The 17409-nt window shown below is 42.4% G+C and overlaps 1 protein-coding gene across 1 annotated transcript in view; it reads right to left on the bottom strand.

The window, feature by feature from the left end:
- OTUD3 (OTU deubiquitinase 3) overlaps positions 1 to 17174 on the bottom strand; it is a 28412-nt gene extending 11238 nt beyond the window's left edge. Inside the window, exons 1-4 of the mRNA XM_058553081.1 lie at positions 16881 to 17174; positions 10035 to 10183; positions 5813 to 5925; positions 1421 to 1543 (exon numbers count right to left, since the gene is read on the bottom strand). Coding sequence (XP_058409064.1) covers positions 1421 to 1543; positions 5813 to 5925; positions 10035 to 10183; positions 16881 to 17104 — 609 coding nt within the window. The 5' untranslated portion in view covers positions 17105 to 17174. The remainder of the gene's footprint in view (positions 1 to 1420; positions 1544 to 5812; positions 5926 to 10034; positions 10184 to 16880) is intronic.
- Between the last annotated feature and the right edge of the window lie 235 nt (positions 17175 to 17409).

Raw genomic sequence — 17409 nt, 5'->3', positions numbered from 1 at the left:
TCTAACCTCAGAGTGAGAAAGACCTTCCTAATTATGACCCCAAACCCAGAAGATATGTAAGAAAGCTTGATAAATTTAACCACATAAAAATCTAAAATTCCTTCATAGCAAAGACCATAGGAAAAAGAATAAAAACTCAAATGACAGACTGTGAAAAAATATTTGCAACTCATACCACAGACTCAGAGGTTAATTTCCCTAATATATGGTCTCCCAAAAATCACTAAGAAAACTTAATAGGAAAAAAACAGGCAAAGAAAATGAATACAGCCCACAAAAAAGGAAATACAAATAAGTCTCAAACAGGGGAAAAGACACATAAACTCACCAATAAGAGAAATACAAATTAAAACTATGTTAAGCAAACAATTTTTTCCCTAACATTGACAAAGATTAGAAAATCTGACAGCATGCTGAGCTGGCAAAGGTGCGAGAAGGGACACATATTTCGAGAGGGAGTGTAAACTGGTAAAACCTCTATACAGAGCAACTCGGCAACATCTTCAAAATTCATAAATGCAGTAAGGCCCTTCTAGGAAGTGATCCCACAGACATACTCACACACGTGTGAGGAGGTATAAAGATAAAGCACCACACGTTGTTTGTAAAAGCAAAAGTTCGAAAGCACCAACAAGTCCCCCGAAGGGACTAGTCAAACACAGTCTAATACATCCATACAACACAGCACCAGGCAGCCATTTGAAGAGGTGCAGGAAATTCCTTATGGACTGCTATGAACTCAACTCCAAGATACGTTCAATTTGATAAGCATGCTGCAGAACAGTATGTGTAAGATGCTACAATTGGGGGGGAAGGGAGAGTGTAAAAACAGCAAAACTGGAATACATGCACATACGCACACATTTGCTTGTAAAGTATCTCTATGAGATTTTATGATATCCTGACGACACCGGTCACATCCAGGAAAGGCAACAAGGTTGGGAGAGTGACTCTCACTTTATTTTTTTAAATTACAAAGAAAGTATGTAATAACGTGCGAGAAGGCTTTTGAAATAATGTTAATTGAAAAAAGCAGGAAACAAAGCTATATAAATACCAAAACAATAACAGAATTGTGTCCAGGTAGCTGATTTTGTGTACTTTTCACCTTCTTTACTTTTTCTATAGTTTCCAAACTTTAGATACAAAGCAGGGATTAATTTTAAAACATAAAAGTAATTAAAAATTTTTATATAAATTATATTCATGTAATCATAGCTATCAGCTATTAGGGAAAGCAAAAGAATGACAACCAATTTTACCTGTCACTCTCACCTGAGCTAAAAAAAATTAAACAATCAAGCCCACAGATTGTTAAAGGCAACTTTCCATGAAAATATCACAGTTTTCAGCTCCAGGGCATACCGCACTTGACCTGGCTCCTCCAGGGCGAGAATAAGAAAGCAGCGGCCTCACTCACATCAGTCTGGAGATGCGCAGGTGCTTCTGAGTTGTCGTTGATCCTCCGCACGCTGTCATAGTGCTCTCCGTACCGATACGCGATGTGCAACTCCCGCCCGTTGCCTTTCTCTGTACCACGGATCTGCAGGCGACAGAAGGGGAGATGCCAGCGAGGATTTGGATGGTGTCAACTTTGGCACAAAAATGCCCAAGGAAGCCCCGTCAACAGGCTCCACATAGACACAAATCGAGAATATGACGGGATGTGCCAGGGGGCTGGGCTGGGAGACAAGGTATCTGAGAAGCAGCTGCTGCAACAAGAGTCTTGGTGCCACACACCTGGGCTCTGGGGCCGGTGTTCTTAGCCTCTGACTTAATTTGTGGAAAACAAAATAAAGGAAAGGCATTTTCTCTTAAAAAAAAAACTGCTTAGGCCATTTTTTAATTATCTTTCTCCCACCCATGTATGCATGCTTCGACGCGCTTAATATGTAACTATATGGAAATAAATCCATACGGAAACACATATTCAAAAACCAGAGGCAGATTTACAATGAAGTTTCATAATGAAAATTTACGATGAACTTATTAAGTTTCAGGGGCGTTAGTACCTCTCAGTCCCTCAAATGCACTGGCTCCTTCCAAGAGAGAAGGCCCAGGCGCAGGTGCAGATTTGTTGGGCTTGAAGCTCAAACAATTTGGGAGCCCTCTTTGAGAAAAGGAACACAAAATTACAGCTACAAAATTGCTAGAACCCCTCCCAAGACCTTGAAAGGAGGCCATAGAAACGAGGGACCTGACACTTGGGCTTTATGAGCTTCACAGTAAATCCACCCCTGTCGTTAAAACAAAAACAGCATTTTCTATCAATCACCTACTGAGAAACATTAACAACAAACTCAAAATCTCCCACATATCAATTTCAAAACAAAACTATACATAGTCAAGCAGCACTACTGCTTTACACAATGCTGGAGGCACTACTCACAAGGTGTTCTGTGTGACTGGTACCCCTGGAGCACAACCCAACAGGAATGGTGCTCTGTAGAGCCATGCAATACAGAAGCCCTAAGGTCCAGCCTGGATATACCCCAAAAACCACCACCTCCACAAAACCCGAACATAGTTCTGACTCTGTCCCTTACAAAGCCCAGTAACTATCTATTTGTTAAAATTCCAAAACATCAGCACCTCCTTCCTGTTTTTATTGAAAGTCATAGGTAGTAAGATACTACTATTAACTTAAACAATATCTGTGGTCTAAGAACACAGCAAAAATCATGGAACAAACAGGAACCACAGAGGTCTAGAAGTCAGAGCCATGTAAGTTTTCTCCAGGTAGAATATCTAGGTCTCAAAGTGCAGAGAGTCTGGTTTTGAGACACACAAAACAGAGATGGCATCACCATTTATCTCCCAGGAAGAGTACTAGAAAAGGAAAGTAGTTGATTAGAATCTTTCAATGACATAACTCCTAAAGTACTTAAATACTTAAATAACAATAATCTATACACACGTTATGAATAGGAAAAAATGACAGGAAGCACTGTCACCAAACAGTTAACTGTGATGTTCATGGAGACGGAGATGACAGAGGACTTTCACTTTCTATGTTACACATGTCTGTACTGTTCACAGAAGCATATGTTCTACTTGTAATCAGGAAAAAATGTAGGTTTCAGTATCTCCATGTTCTGAGTATAAGCCTACTCATTATTAACGCAAGAGCTCTTACCCATAACAGTAGCGAGCAATGCAGTTTCAATTCTCAAATTTCATAAAATGCTTCACTGGGGTTGGGGAAACGGGGAAGATCCAGTGGACAGTTCTATCATACAGCAAATATATTTTTTTTAAAACATATACTTTCAATGTTTAGCAACCCATGAAAGAGAACAGTACAGAAAAGTATTTGAAAAAAAATATTTAACTATGCAGAATTACCTTCCACAACCACCTAGATAATTAATAAACTAAAAACAAGTTCCAGTGGAGGAAAAGGCAGGCTATGATTACTAAGTTGGCATCAAGTATTTTCCTTCAAGAATAGGGTCATTATGCTGTATATTCAAATGATTTTGATGACTCTAGGAAAGAGTAAAAATTTAATGTCAAAAAATTGGGACAACGAAGGAGGTAACCACTATTGTTGGTTCAACAATTTCTTTAGAAAGAAAAACCCTCACTAAAAATATGATAGCTGTCTGGTGTCAGTGCATCTGACAAAACTGCCCCAAAGATCAACACGCAGATACTGTTCCCCTCCTGCTCACTGTATCCCCGTAAGGTAAAATTCCTCACCAACCCATGGAGAATCTAATTTATTTTGCTGTAGTGTAATTTTGTTAAAAGGACACTATGCCAGACACAAAAGGCTATATACTTCCATATATAACATTCTGGAAAGGCAAAACTATAAGAGACAAATCAGATTAGTGGTTACAAGAAGCTGGGGATGTCGGGACTAATGGCCGCAAAGGGGCACGAGGGGACCTTCTGGAACAGTGGAAAGATTCTAGATGTTGGAAGTGGTGGTAGTTACATGACTACGTTTGTCAAAACACAGAACTATACACGAGAGAAGGGTGAATTTTACAATATGTAAATTATATCTCTATAAACTTAACTTTATTTTTTTTTTTTTTTTTTTTTTGTGAGGAGAACCAGCCCTGAGCTAACATCCAATGCCAATCCTCCTCTTTTTTACTGAGGAAGACTGGCCCTGGGCTAACATCCATGCCCATCTTCCTCTACTTTATATGGGACGCTGCCACAGCATGGCTTAACAAGCGGTGCGTCGGTGCGCACCCGGGATCCGAACCGGCGAACCCCGGGCCGCCGCAGCGGAACGTGCGCACCTAACCATTTGCGCCACCGGGCCAGCCCCTACTTAACTTTATTTTTAACAAGCAATGGCTAGGAAGAAGCAATTTATGAAGAAATATATATGCAGGTGGCGTAGGAAAAAAATGAGAAAAAAAGGCCATTGTTGCCGTTATAGTAATAATAATATACAGGGATATGTGTGGGTATATATACATATGGATGTGTCTATATCTGTGTAGATGTGCTTAAAATGTCTATAAAAACATTGTGCTACGTCTCTTCCCAGTTATGTATGAATGTTTTTATAGCTAAGAGCATGTGTGAATGACAGGGGATACACACTGAGATGTTAACACTAATGATCTCTGGAGAGTGTGACTCTGGGTGATTTTTATTTGCTTTGTGGGCTTTTCTGAATTTTCAAATTTTTATACAATTAACATGTTTTACTTTTCTAATTTAAAAAAAACTTAGACGGGCCGGCCCCGTGGCGTAGCGGTTAAGTGCGCACGCTCCGTTGCTGGGCACCGAGGCACCGCTTGTCAGGCCATGCTGTGGTGGTGTCCCATATAAAGTGGAGGAAGATAAGCACAGATGCTAGCCTAGGGCCAGTCTTCCTCAGCAAAAAGAGGAGGACTGGCATGGATGTTAGCTCAGGGCTGATCTTGCTCACAAAAAAAAAAAAAAAAAGTTAGAAATGGGGGCGTAGTGGAGAGGGAAGGGAGGAGGACGATAGAAATCACATGTTCGGTCTTCGAGCAGAGCCACAGAGTGACAAGAAGCGTTCTGAGTGCAAAGAGGAAGAGTAAGGGAGTTGAAGCCTGTACATGCTTTCACCCCAACCTTTGACCTTCCACACTTCAGAATGTTTTGTTTGATGGACTGTTTGGGAGATTAGGTTGATTTAGGATCCCCAAAGGTAAAAAAAAAAAAAAGGTGAAAAGAGTTGAATGGATAGCTACTTAAAACGGGGGGTGGGGGGGGACTAAATGGTTCAACAATATGCTCCGCCATCCTCACACAAACTGAACACTTGTTGGATAATCTTATTTGATGTAGAAAAACCACTGGAACCATAGGTACAGGTGAGTAGAGCAGAGAAATAGAGCTTGACATCCTAGGCCATGAAATAAATCGTGTCGCTCAGAACACACTTTTTAGCGACGGTTATTATAGTGAATTTTGTCTTTGTTTCCCTCCACCTAAAAAACACATACACACACCATGGGAACAGGCATACTTCAAACTGGAATTTGTATGCACTAATCCTTTAAATTCTCACTCAGATATTTTTACAGAATTACCTAAAATATCTCCATATTAGGCTCTCTGCCCCCAAATTACCCAATTAACTGACATAATATTGAATAATATTTCTGGCATTTTAAAGGTTTTCAGACTCCATTTGTACACAGTGCAGGGCTGAATTCCAAGCCACCATAAGCCTCCCGTCTTTGGTTAGACTCCTAGTCCAAGTTACTATGCTTGAGTTCAATATCACAAGTCAAGCCCCAACACCTTAAGACATCCCCAAAGCTAATTTACAAATAAGAGCTTAAGATAAATTCTTGAATAGGCGACCTACCTGCCACAAAGGGGCATTAAGTTGATGAATCACCACATTCAATTGATGATTTCTTGCAAAGGCGACAATTGCATCATTGCCAGCAAATGTACCAGGCTTTGCCAAACTGGCCACTGCATGGAAGTAGGAGAGAAAGTAAAATGAAGTCTGTATAACGGAAAAACCCAAACGCAAAAAGCAAATGCAAAAATTAGTATTTATTTTGTTCCAAATAATGAGAAATGAGGTATACATTTGAAAAGTCCATTAGCTTTGTCCGAGTCTAGGAATTCAGCCGGTTGAACAGTACGTAGACTGCTTCTCAGAAGGGCACCAATCATTAACAAAGAAAGGATTCATTTATTTACCCCTTCAATAAGTATCTACTGAATGCTTCCTATATGACTAATTCTATAAGACACTGGAAATGTAACAATAACCACAGTAATCATAATAGTTTGCATTAATGAATGTTTATGTGTCAAGCACTGCTCTAATCACGTCTCAGATTACCACTTTTACTCTTCAAAAAAACACCCTGAAAGAGGTATTATCATGCACACCATATTATAGATAAGTAAAGCAAGCACAGAGTAGCTTATAGCTGTGCCCAAGGTCACAGAGCCAGCACACAGCAGAGCTGAGATTTCATCCAAGGCAGCCTGACACCAAGAATCTGGCTCTTGGCCACTCCATTATATAGCCAGTCACAGTTTGCCCTCAAGGAGTTTACAACCAGTGAGGTGCAAACAAGAAAACAGACACTACTGATGCCTAAGTGCTGCAGGAAAGGAATGTGGAGCAAAGAATTTGGCCTTGCCTAAAGAGAGGTCTGGCCGTTGTCTTTGCTCCTGGGAGATAACCTCTAAACCCCTGGAATTTCCCAAGAGATAGGAGTGTCTCTGTTATTCACGGTAGGCCCCTCAGCCACACCTGACAGTTTACGCTAATGAGGTGACTCTTGGTGGGCCGCTCTGGCCCTGTGCTGTCAGAAAGACCTGGGGGTTTGGGGAGCTAGAGACTGAGTTCAACCACTTAGGCAATCAACTAATAACATCTACATAGTGAAGCCCCAATAAAAATTTTGGACACCAAAGTTCAGATAAGCTTCCTTGTGTATGGTGTAACTCTTCCCAGACTTTACCCTTTGGCTAATTTTGATCTGTATCCTTTCCTCATAATAAACTATAACTGTGCATATAACAGCCTTCAGTGAGTTCTCTGAGTCCTTCTAGCAAATTATTGAACCTGAGAGTGGTTTTGGGACACCTCAAATTTACAGCTGATGTGAGAAGTGAGGGAAGTCTTGCGGAAGACTGGGGCCCTCAAACCTTACAGTTTGGCTAACTCCACGTCAGGAACGTAAGCCAGTTTGGTAGTGTGGAGGGGGAGGTAAGGTGTATCAGATAAGCTTCTGAGCTGAGACTACTAAGCTGATTCCCAAAGGACAAGTAGGAACAGACAGACAGGAGAGGAATAAATGCCGTTCCAAGCAGAGGCAAGAGAGAGAGAGAAGGCTGAGCTTATGGACTAATCAGTATGGCAGGAACTTAGAATGCTGAGATGGCAGGGTCAGGAGCAAGAAAATGTGGTGGGAAACAGCCAGAGATGAGGGTAGGGGATAAGAAAATCACAGATCATGAAGGGCTAAAGAGTTTGGACTTTATCCTGAGGTCAATGGGGAGCTGCCTACAGGTTTTAAGCAGGGGAAAGACATATTAGCCGTGCATTTAGATCACCACTCTGGCTGCAACATGGAAAACAAACTGAAGGGGTCAAGAGGCAATGAGACCAGTCCAAAGAGTATTCAAGAAATGTAGGCAAATGTCCACAGAGGCCTGATTTTACAAGGTGGTAGCAATGAGAGAAAAAATATTGAGGTAGAAGTGACAAGACTTAATGAATGACGAGGTATGAAGAGGGAGAGGAAGCATTAAGAACATTCAGGTTTCCCATCTGGATATTTGTATAGTTGGGGAAAAGAGGTTGCTGATTCTCTGAAGCCACAGTCTAAAGGAAAAGAATAATCCTAAAAGATACGGCCAGATGCAAGAGTAAGCAAGTACTGAAGAGTTAAGTGAGCCATTCATTTATTCATTCAACAAATATGAGTGCCTACCATGTGCCAGGCATTGCTGCATTGGGGAACAGCCACAGGCCCTGTTCTCAAGAAGCTCACAGTGTAACAAGGTAGACAGGCATTAAAAACACGTAACTATAAGAAAGATGAATGTAATAAGTTTAGTGTTCCATGGACACACAAACAGAATGTGCAGACTTCTACGTTTCTTTGCATTTCTGCTATGGCAGTCAGAGCCACTTCTCACTTCTTTGATGCTCAACTTCTTATGTAGCACCAACCATCAGGCATGCACAGTGACATTTCAAGAAAGCACCTTCTCATTGTACATCTAAAGTGACTATCATCCTGGCAACTAAAGGTTTGAGTTCCTTGTCCTGCCATACCCCCAAATCTACCACATGACCATCACTGAAAATGCTCAAAGTGGAATTTCAAGTCACAAACTAAAAACTCACTTCATCCAAAATGATATTTTAATTGGATCAATGACAATTCATTTTACATAGCACTAAACTATCAAACTTGCCCATATACCCACATCTAATTTGTAAACTGCTGACCATCTGGTAAACTGTGTCTCTCTACCAGACAAAAAGTGATCCAGGAGGAGGGACCATCAGAACTCAGTGACTGGTTTAAACTACTCATTGGGAGTTTTGCTGCTGTCTCTTTTGCTGCTGATGCCTAATAAATGAGTTCTTTCATAGTGAGGAATGAGAAAGGCTTTGGGATCACTGATAGATTCCCTCCCAAATGTCTTCCTCCCGCCGCCCTCTTTTTTGCTAACAGTACAGTCATGCCACGCATAACGACGTTTCAGTCAACGACAGACCACTCATACAACGGTGGTCCCGTTAAGATTAGTACCATATAGCCTAGGTGTGGAGTAGGCTATACCATCTAGGTTAGTGTAAGTATACTCTATGGTGTTCACACAACAAAATCGCCTAACGACATATTTCTCAGAGCCTATCCCCATCGTTAAGCAATGCATGATTGTACAGCCACCTAGCCTTTCCCCAAGCAGAAACTTCAGAATCACCTTTGTCTCCTCCCTCTCTCCTCCTTCCCACCTTCAATGAGTCCTGTCAATTACACTGCCAAACTGTGTCTTGGTCTGAACCCTATTCTTTATCCCCAGTAGCTGCCTTGGTGGAGACCATCTTATTCTTTCATCTCGCCAATGTGGAGAGCCTTCTAACTCATCTCCCTTCCCAGTTTCTCTCCCCCTCCGCTCCTGACATGGTTTCCAGAGTCTCTCTAAAACACAGGCAATATTCTGTCTCTCCTGATAAGAGACAGATAAGACTGTGAGCCCTATAATGAAAATGTTATTGTAAAACAGAAATGTCTCAGCACCTAAGACATTAGAACCTCAGTAAATATTTGTCAAAACTCAAATTTAAAAGCTCATATGTATTTTCTTATTATATTTGTGCCTATTAAGAAACTAATTAAAATCACTAACTGACTAGCCTCAAAGAAAACAGGCTGCGTTTGGGTTTTTGATGAAAAATTAAAATGACTTTATTGATTTGTCTGATTATAAAAGTAATACATGAACATTTAAAATCAGAAAAATCTGCAGAAGATAATGTAAAATACTCATATTCCCACTATCTCCAGATGGCTAGTACTTATTAAGAACTTATTTTAACTGTAGTATTTAATTTAATCTTAAAAAACCTTAAAAAAAATCTTAAAAAAATAGATGCTATTATCTCCCCTTTATAGAAGAAGTTTAAAGAGAATGAGTAGTTTCTGAAAAGTAAGTGGCGCCAAGAATTAACAACCATAAAATGTTAGTATCTTTATAAAATTTTCCTAGTGTTTCTCTGTGTGCATACCTTTTAAAAACAGGACCAACCTATATACACTATTTTATAGCCTGCTTGTCCCCCCACTAAATAAGAAGTCACAAATAGCTTTTCAGGTCAATTAACATCATCATCTTTATTAAGGGCATACACATCTAAACCTATTGATTCCCAACTGCCTAGCATGCTGCCTATTACAGAGCAGGCAAACAAATATTTGTTGAATACATGAATGCCATAATTTATATATTCAAACCCCTGGCTGGGAGGGTGGGGGATGCTGATGGATTTCATTACCCAATGCACTACTCCTGGAGGATCCAGTGTCCCACGGTGAACCTACCATGTTTCTCAAAAGGAATGTCATCTTCTACAAAGGGTTCAAAATCTTCCCGCTGCTTTATCATGTAGTCCACTGTCTCCTGTCGGTGCTTGAGATGATTTCGTGAGTGTCCCTCCAATTGATCACCAAGAGCTCTGAAGAGGCAATTGCTATCAAAACAAAAATGTTGGTCAAGACCTTTTAAAAATGAACTTAGTTCATATACAACAATGATGCTTCATGCTAGGCCATCCATAGGAAATCTTTCACAGAGAGAAGAGATCAAGTCTCCACTTTTATAGTCCAGGATTCTTCCCACATACTTAGGGGAGAGCACTAGGCAGATGTCCAACCACATTACCTTCATGAGAAGCAATAAACAAGGAGTCTATGCCCCACTTACCAGCTGGCTGACTCAGAAAGTTATTAAACTTCCCTGGGCCTCAGCTGCTTCAACAAGTGAAGCTGTGATACATTATCCAAATGAAGACAGGGTCCAGACCTTACAAGCCATTCCACACCTAAGAGTTATGATTCCCAGACCCCCTTCCAAAATGATAAATCCTATCTCCTGCCTCTTTTCTGAAACAAGTTTCACTATAGCTGCCCAGCTAACTAATCATTCATCTAACAAACAGTACCCAAAAGACAGCAATTTGTCAAGCTCCCAATACAAACAACTGAACTCAACATCCAGTTTGAGTCCTAAGAACATAGTGGAGAAAGCCACGAGAATGAGAGCACTTGGACAACACGGAGTTGCACTACACAATGACGCTTCCCCTCCTTGGTTCCTCACTTCTCACCCAGGTGAGCCACAATGCTATTGTTATTCCTGCCAAATGAGACACCATTTTTTATTTTGTTTCTAAAATTAAAATGCTGGTAATAAACTTTAAGAGTTATCTTTACCTTCAAACTCCTCAAAAGCTTCTAAAATTCCAAACTATATCACCAACACAGAACCCAGATACACAGAGACTGAAACAAGACAAACACAATCTGGTATCCTTAAACCAGGGAAATTCTGAAGCCAAACAGTAGCCCAGTTTCACAGCAAACTGTTTGCTCTTCCAAATGAAAATCTATGATATTCTAATTCCAAAATATAAACTCATCACTGCCAGCAAGACTTCAGACCTAAACATGCAGGAGAAAGAGGTTTTTTGTTTTTCAACTCAGAAAAGAAATAGATAAGATGATGTGTGACTCTTCAATAGAAAGTTATAGAGAGCCAGGAATCTCTTCAAACATATCAAGATTTACACTTTTTTTTTTTGCAGGGGCAAGGGAGAATTTAAAGATGACATTTTCTATAAACAAGAAACCAAAAAGCTTTGCATCAATCCACAGCAAGATTCTAGAAGGGATAGAAATATAGCAGTTCTAGACCCTAGACTGAGATGTCTGTTGCTAAAATCTAAAAATGGCAGTCTTTTTTCAACCACAGGAAAAACAAGTAAGCTAATAGATAAAGCATTCTCAATTTTAAGCTTTTCTTTCAAACTTTTCTTAAACCTTTAGCATCTGCCACCACTAGTCTATTCTTTAACCTAGCTTAAGAGGAGGTGTGATTTAGCACAAAATTATATATTTAGTTATTTTACACTTAGTATATCAAAACTCACGGTGTTCTACAGAAAATAACGTGCTTTCTAAGAACTTTTAGTAACATGGGCAAATGTTCCCCATATAAGCCAAAAAAGTACGTATAAAACTGTGTACACTGCAGGAGCTCAACCACATTCATCTGCACACTATACTTTTCTATGTCTACCAAACTTTCCTTGAGCTCACCAAAAAGAGTCAAAATGAAAAATCAAGATAGACAAATCACTTCCTTCTCTGACAGAGTTACAAGGTAGTGACACAGGAAATGTGAACAACAACAGCCGACCTGGGTTCCCTTAAGGAGCCCAGCAAGAGCACTCATGATACTCGGGAGAGCAAAGCAACCATTGCCCCAAGGACCTCTAAGAGATCAGGCTGTTGCCTGAGTGCACACCCTCGCCCATTACACTACAGCAGGGCTTCTCAATCCCCATATTATGGACAGTTGGGGACAATTCTTTGTTGTGGGAGCTGTCCTGTGCACTGGAGGATGTTTCGGAGCACCCTTGGCCTCTCCCAAAAGATGCCAGTCGCTCCACCACTACCTCCTTCCCTGCCAGTTGTGACAACCAAAATGTCTCCAGGCATTGCCAAATGTCCCCTGGGGAGCAAATCACCCCCACTTAAGAACCACTGTGCTACAGGGATATACATAAGGTCTTGCATTTGAGTTCACAAAAGCAACCAGTTACATAAGCAGCATGTAAGGGTTTTCGGTGCTCAATAACGTAGTATGAGACGACAGTATAATATAGACATCAACAAAATGAAAGGGCTCCGAGGCTGCAGTAACAGTAGTACATGTGCAGAAAAAGAAGGCCGGACATGCTTTGTTCTAGTCTTTGAGGTCAAATTCTTTGTTCTATTCTTTGTACCACTCTGGTTGCTACACTTTGAGACATGTTCAGATGAGATGATGTGGTTTTAAAATATAAAATATGAAGAACATAAACAACTAGTGACGTTTAGCCTAAAGACGACTCAGGGGGACATGACAGTTCCCTCCAACTACTTGTCATGGTGAAAGGCATGTTAAACTTCTACAATGAAACTAAAACTAAAATACGGGAGCTACAGAGACATAGATTTTGGCAAATGAAAGGAAATTTTATCTTAGCACTACAGACAGAGACCGTATAGACTCAGGATTTTGTAAATTTCTATCTATTGGCAATCCTCAGGAATTGTCAACGTCTCTGCTGTACGTTACAGTAGCCACTAGCCACATGTGACTACTGAGCACTTGAAACGTGGTTAATCCAAATTGAGGTGTGTTCTAAGTGTAAAATACTGGATTTTGAACAGTATTTTTAAAAATGTAAAATATCTCATTAAAATTTTTTATATTGATTATACATTGAAATGATATTTTACATATAGTGGCTTAAAATATATATTAAAATTAGTTTCACCTGTTTCTTTAGTTTTTTAATGTCACCAGTGGAAAATTTTAAATTACATATGTGGCTCCCATTTTATTTCTACTGGACAGCACTGATCTAGATCATTCATTCTCAAGCGTAATCCCTGACTAGCAACATCAGCACCACCTGAGAATTTGTTCAAAATGAAAATTCTGGGGTCACCCCAGACCTACTGAATCAGACACTAGGGGGTTGGAGCCCAGCAATCTAGTCCGTGCAGGTGATTCTGTTACATGCTTAAGTTTGAGAAACAGAGTCTAGAATCTAGACTCTAAATCAGTGGTTTGCAATTATGGTTGCACATTAGAATCACCTGTGAACGTTTTAAACCATTGTCAATAACCAGGCCCACTGCCTGAGATTCTGGTGTAACTGATCTAGGAGAGAGCCTAGGCACTATTTTTTTTTCAAAGTTCCCCAGATGACTCTATCGTGCCCCTAGGGTTGAAAGCCAGTGAGGTAGACACAAAAGATGGGGCTGCTGTACAGGAGATGCAGGTAACTAATGGATAATTAGATAAGATGATGTGTGAACGCCCTTCCATCACAAGATCCTACAAACAAAATTAAAAAATAAAACAACTTGGTTTTTAGAGATAAATGGCTAAAATTAGTGATTCTTTAATGATTTAATTTTAGAACACTACTAATTAGTAACTAACTTAGGGCTACATTTGGCAAGATACAACTAAATATAGTTCAGAGAGATGCTAATATTGTACTGCCTAATCCAAATAGGGGTTCTTTTTACGCTACAGCCAATTGTGTTTTTAAGGACAACATAAAGGGTAAAATATTTTTCTTGTTTTGAAATTGAATCCAATTTATGTGGGTCCACCCTCCAAACAGGACAAACATGAAGGAGACCCATGATGCATTACAAAACTCCGTAAGTAGCTCCCTGATTAATCTATGCTAAACTGACTCAACTCATGGAAAGGCTACATTAGAGATTACCAGCTAATTTCTCCCCAAGCACCCGGAGGTTCCAGAATGCTACAAGTACCATACTGCCAACAATGAATATGCCTATACAGCAAGATGCTCTCTCAGGCTACTCAATATTGTAATCAGACCAGAATGGAAAGACAGAAGAGTGCAGACTGCCAACAATTCTTTTATATTACCGTAACTTTATTACATTTCACCAAGAGCACTCAATAAATATTAATAAAACAATCTGTTGATACCTGCCAACCCATCACATACATAGGAAACACCATCCATTGCAGTGATAAAGCCTGTCATCACCATACCCCAAAGTGCCACAATACTAAAGAGGGCTGACCCACAGTGCATCTCATGATACCCATGGGAAGAATTTGTGAACAGAAGGAGGTTAGCTTCATGGAGCCCATACAAGAGGAATTACCATTATCATTTTATCTAACACTGTCCAAAGAAGAGCGACCTCAGAAGTGAGAGACATGAACATTCTGGGCAAGGGGGCCTCTGGCCTCTGCAGCCTCACCGCCCCTGACTTCTACCCTTGTACTCTATACTCCTGTCCTCCTAAACAACTTGGAGATCTCTCAAAAGCAATGTGCTCTTGTGCCTTTGCATACACTGCTCCTCAGCCTGGAATGTCCTCTTGGCATACGCCCACTGCTCCTTCACAACCCAGTCTGAGTAAGACCTCCTCTGAGAGGCCTCTAGCACAGTGCAGGTTTCCACAAGTACTTGCTGAAGGAATGAGAAGGCCTCCCTGACCACTTCATGGAGGGTTAGCCACTTCCTTCTTAACAACACCACTATCATCAGTCACTGTTTAGAATATATCAAATTGTATTTTAATTATTTATATAACACATTCTGAGTGTGGCCCAGTTTGGGGGAGGAGTGTCTCTGAGACCCTTTCGGGGTATCCGTGAGCTCAAAACTAAGATGTTATTTATCTTTCTCACTCATTCTTTCACAAGTATACAGTGAAGTCTTCCAGAGGCTACCTGATACACGAGGTTATCACTCTGATAGCTAATGGAATGTGTCTGTGTATTCTTGTGTTTTAAATTTTTGTTTTACTTTCTAATATAGTAAATACCGATAGCTATAACCTCCATAAACCAAAGCTCTTTGGAGTCCTCAGTAATTTTTAAGAGTGTAAAGGGGTCCTAAGACCAAAATGTTTGAGACCCACTGTTCTACGTTTCCCTCTCACTAGGCTACAAACTCCTTATGTATCTCAGTCATCAATGTATTCCCAGCACGTTGCTCAACCAACCAATGTTTGCTGAATTAACCAAAGAAGTATGCTCACTTTTGGAGGGAGGAGGGAGAGTAGAGGTAGTACCCCTAAAGCTTCCCATAGCTTTAGGAAAGCTCCCTCAAGATTTTACAACTCCTTGTGCTGCTATTCCTGCCCATAAGCAACCTCCTGTTGAGTACTTCAGTTTCCCGGACACCCTGACACTGAGAATACCATGCCCAGTAGAGCAGACACAAGCAATCCAATCATTTGCAAGGAAACGCCCCACCCCATCCCACTGTAAAGCATTCAATTGGTATTTTGATTTATACAGCAGTTTCTTGTGCTCGTGAGTTTGATTAGGATCAGTAAGGCCCTGAATAGTTAATAAACTACATTTGATGAAGTCAAGGTACTAAACTAAAAGCAAGACCCAGCAAATGCACGCCTTTAACTGTAGTGACTCCACTAAGCAAATGCCCCTCTGAGAGGCCCTGCTGAGGGTCTAGTTGGCCTCTCTCTGTAATATTTTTATCATTCATTCATTCAACAAAAATGCACTCAATGCCTTCAATGTACCAGGCACTGTGCCAGCTGGTGGTGAATAAAACACAATCATGCTCTAAATCCAATGTGCCTAAAGCACTGAGCATATCTACGTAGGAAAGGCGGGAAAGGTAAATTAGGGCCAGTTCATAAAGTCTTGATTAATAAGCTGCAATGTAATGTGAAATCCAGAAAACAATTTTTTCCCTCTTTTCCATGCTTAATAGCTAAGGCAATTCTGTAGGGTCTTTAGCTTCCTTTTTCCTCCCTCTGCCCTGAGCCCTCAATTGAAGGGAGGAACAGCAGGAGCCAGGCTGGTATTAATACTGTCTCCTAGCGAGTCACACACCCCGGCAACCAGACTCCCTCTGACCTACCCCTGCAATGGGGATGCTAACTGTTCTCCTCCCCTCTCCCCTACCTTCTCCTTCTTCCGTGCCTGCTCCTGGATCCATATCACCTTTCCTGAGGCCAGTTTTCCTTCCCTTTCCCCATTCTCTCCCTCCCACCCCATTTCTTTATCCCGTATTCCCTAAAAGAGCTGAACCTAGATTCCAGTCTAAGCCCCAAGCAAACTCGGGTAAGCACCTTTGCTTACAGAGGAGAAACTGAGGCCCAGGGAAGTAAGAATGAGAAAGCTGCCTTCAGCTCAGTAAACACGCCCTCAGAGCCCTAATTTCCCAAGTGTAAAAGGAGGGCGATAACCAACAGGAAGGAGGCAAAGCGCTACAGCAAGGGGGGCCTCCACCTCTGTCTATCTGTCCGATGGGCGTCAGGACTGGTCTACGTGCTGTCCCGCTCTCCGAGGGACTGGCTCCATCCCATCCCTTCAGGTCCCCGCTAAATGTCACCTTCCTCCCTGGGCACCCATCTAAAGGAGACCTGCTCTTGTTGTCTCCTCTCTCTGGACCACTGGACAGTTTCCTCGCGGCCTCTGCCACGATTAGAGCGATCTGGGATTACTCGCGCGTCCCGAGGGGAGGGCCCCGCGGCCGGACCCGGCAGCGGGCACCGGAATGAAGGGGTGGACGCGAACGGGCGACGGTCGCCTGGCCCGGCGCATCCCCCGGCGCCGCCTCCCGCGCTCCCGGCCCGCCTCACCCGTCCCCCGGCACCTCCCGCAGCTTCAGCCCCAGGGCCTGCAGCTGGTTGGCGAAGCTGACGAACTCCTCCTCGCAGCCGCCGCCGCCGCCGCAGGACTCCGGCCGGTTCCGCCGTTCCTTGGCCAGGGCCCGGCGCGCCGCCCGCTCGTCCCGCTTGCGCTCGGCCTCGGCTTTCCGGCTGCCGCTGCCCGGCCGGCTCTTCGCCGCCTGCTTTCGGGACATGGCCGCGCCCCGCGGCCCGCAGCGGCAGGACGGAAAGCCGCAGGACCGCCGGGCAGCCGCCTCGGGCGCCCAGGAGGCGAACGGCGCGAGCTACCGAGCCAGGCGGCGGCGACGCACCCACCACGCCTGCGCCAGCGCTGGGCACGCCGGGCACGTGCCGGAACCCCGCCCCCTCCGCGCGGCTCAGCCGGCAGGCGCCATAGAGAGCTCGCCTGGGAGAGCTAGAGGGGCAGTCATCTTCGTTTGTTCTGCTGCGCCCCCTAGCGGTGGGTGGTACCCAAAGTGAGGAGCAGGTGAGACTGGAG

Source organism: Diceros bicornis, chromosome 13, assembly GCF_020826845.1.
Source record: "Diceros bicornis minor isolate mBicDic1 chromosome 13, mDicBic1.mat.cur, whole genome shotgun sequence".
Lineage (NCBI taxonomy): Eukaryota > Metazoa > Chordata > Mammalia > Perissodactyla > Rhinocerotidae > Diceros > Diceros bicornis.
Note: the sequence above shows the minus strand (reverse complement) of the source record. Positions and strands in the feature narration are given on the sequence as shown.